Genomic DNA, 1131 nt, shown 5'->3' on the forward strand with positions numbered 1-1131 from the left:
TGAGATGCGGTGCTGGTTTTGATGCTGGGGTCATGCCTGTGGTCACAGTGGGAGGGACATGACTTTGGGAAGGATGGGGATGTTCCCAAGTGGAGCATCTTCCTGCACACCACAGCTGGCTCCCAGGAAAAACACAGCAAAGCCCCAAAACACGGCTCTGGGATGCAGGATGCATGTCTTGGTTAGCAAGTGCAGTGCTCCCTAGGGTCGTTTGCCTCTTTTGCACAAGTGGGGTCCTGCTTAGAACCCCCCAGCACAGTGGGTGCTTTTGGTCTTGGAAGCTCCTGCTTTATTTTTCACAGCTATGGGGTGTCACTTGTCCTCCGCAGGTACTCGTGGTGCAGCAAGCGGCTGCTGGAGCAGCGGTACTCCTGGTCCAGCCACCTCACCCTGGCCGACCTCATTCCCCTGGAGAGCCCGCCAGGCGCTGGCTGTGCCGGCAAGCAGGACTGGCCGGAGAGAGTGGTGGTGGGGCACAACGTGGCCTTTGACCGGGCGTTCATCAAGGAGCAGTACCTCATCCAGGTAATCTGCAGCGGTGTTGCTTCGTGCCAGCAGCTGTGGTTCATGATCCAGGTAGTCATTTGTGCTGTCTTTTCAGGGTTATTTTGGCAGAAGCTTTTCTGCACAGATACCCCTGGGTTGTGCTCATGTTTTTCTGCAGAACAAGTTGAGGATTGATCTCTTTAAGGGGAGGTATTCTTGCACCCTGTGGGGTTGCTGGAGGCTGCAGGGTTGCTGCTGGGGATGTGGCAGGAGCCGCTGAGAAGCTGCGTACCTGCTCTGGGGATGCTCTTGGCTCTCAAAAGAGGGATACTGGGAGGCAAAACTTTGAGCAGCCTGAACAGAGGACTTGCAGCTCTGAGGAGGAACAGAGCACAAGCAGGGCAGTGCTTGCTGGCAGCTGGAGGATGTTTGACATCACACTTCTTCTCCTGCATGTCCCAAACCATCCCTTTTTTTTCTCCCCTGGTGTGTTCTAGGGCTCTCGTGTGCGTTTTCTGGACACCATGAGCATGCACATGGCCATCTCGGGGCTGACAGGCTTCCAGCGCAGCCTCTGGATGGCTGCCAAACACGGCAAGAGGAGAGGACTGCAGCAGGTCAAGGAGCACATGAAGAAGACACGAA

At 55.9% G+C, this 1131-nt stretch overlaps 1 protein-coding gene across 1 annotated transcript in view; it reads left to right on the plus strand.

Annotated features, from left to right (window-relative positions):
• Positions 1-329: 329 nt before the first annotated feature.
• The window catches only part of POLG (polymerase (DNA directed), gamma), a gene marked incomplete at its 5' end in the record, with an annotated part of 8580 nt that continues 7778 nt past the window's right edge, over positions 330-1131 (plus strand). Inside the window, 2 exons of the mRNA XM_009870506.1 lie at positions 330-525; positions 984-1131. The exon at positions 984-1131 is cut by the window's right edge and continues 47 nt beyond it. Of these exons, the coding sequence (XP_009868808.1) occupies positions 330-525; positions 984-1131 (344 nt within the window). The remainder of the gene's footprint in view (positions 526-983) is intronic.

This window comes from Apaloderma vittatum, unplaced genomic scaffold, assembly GCF_000703405.1.
Source record: "Apaloderma vittatum isolate BGI_N311 unplaced genomic scaffold, ASM70340v1 scaffold21315, whole genome shotgun sequence".
Taxonomy (NCBI): Eukaryota; Metazoa; Chordata; class Aves; order Trogoniformes; family Trogonidae; genus Apaloderma; species Apaloderma vittatum.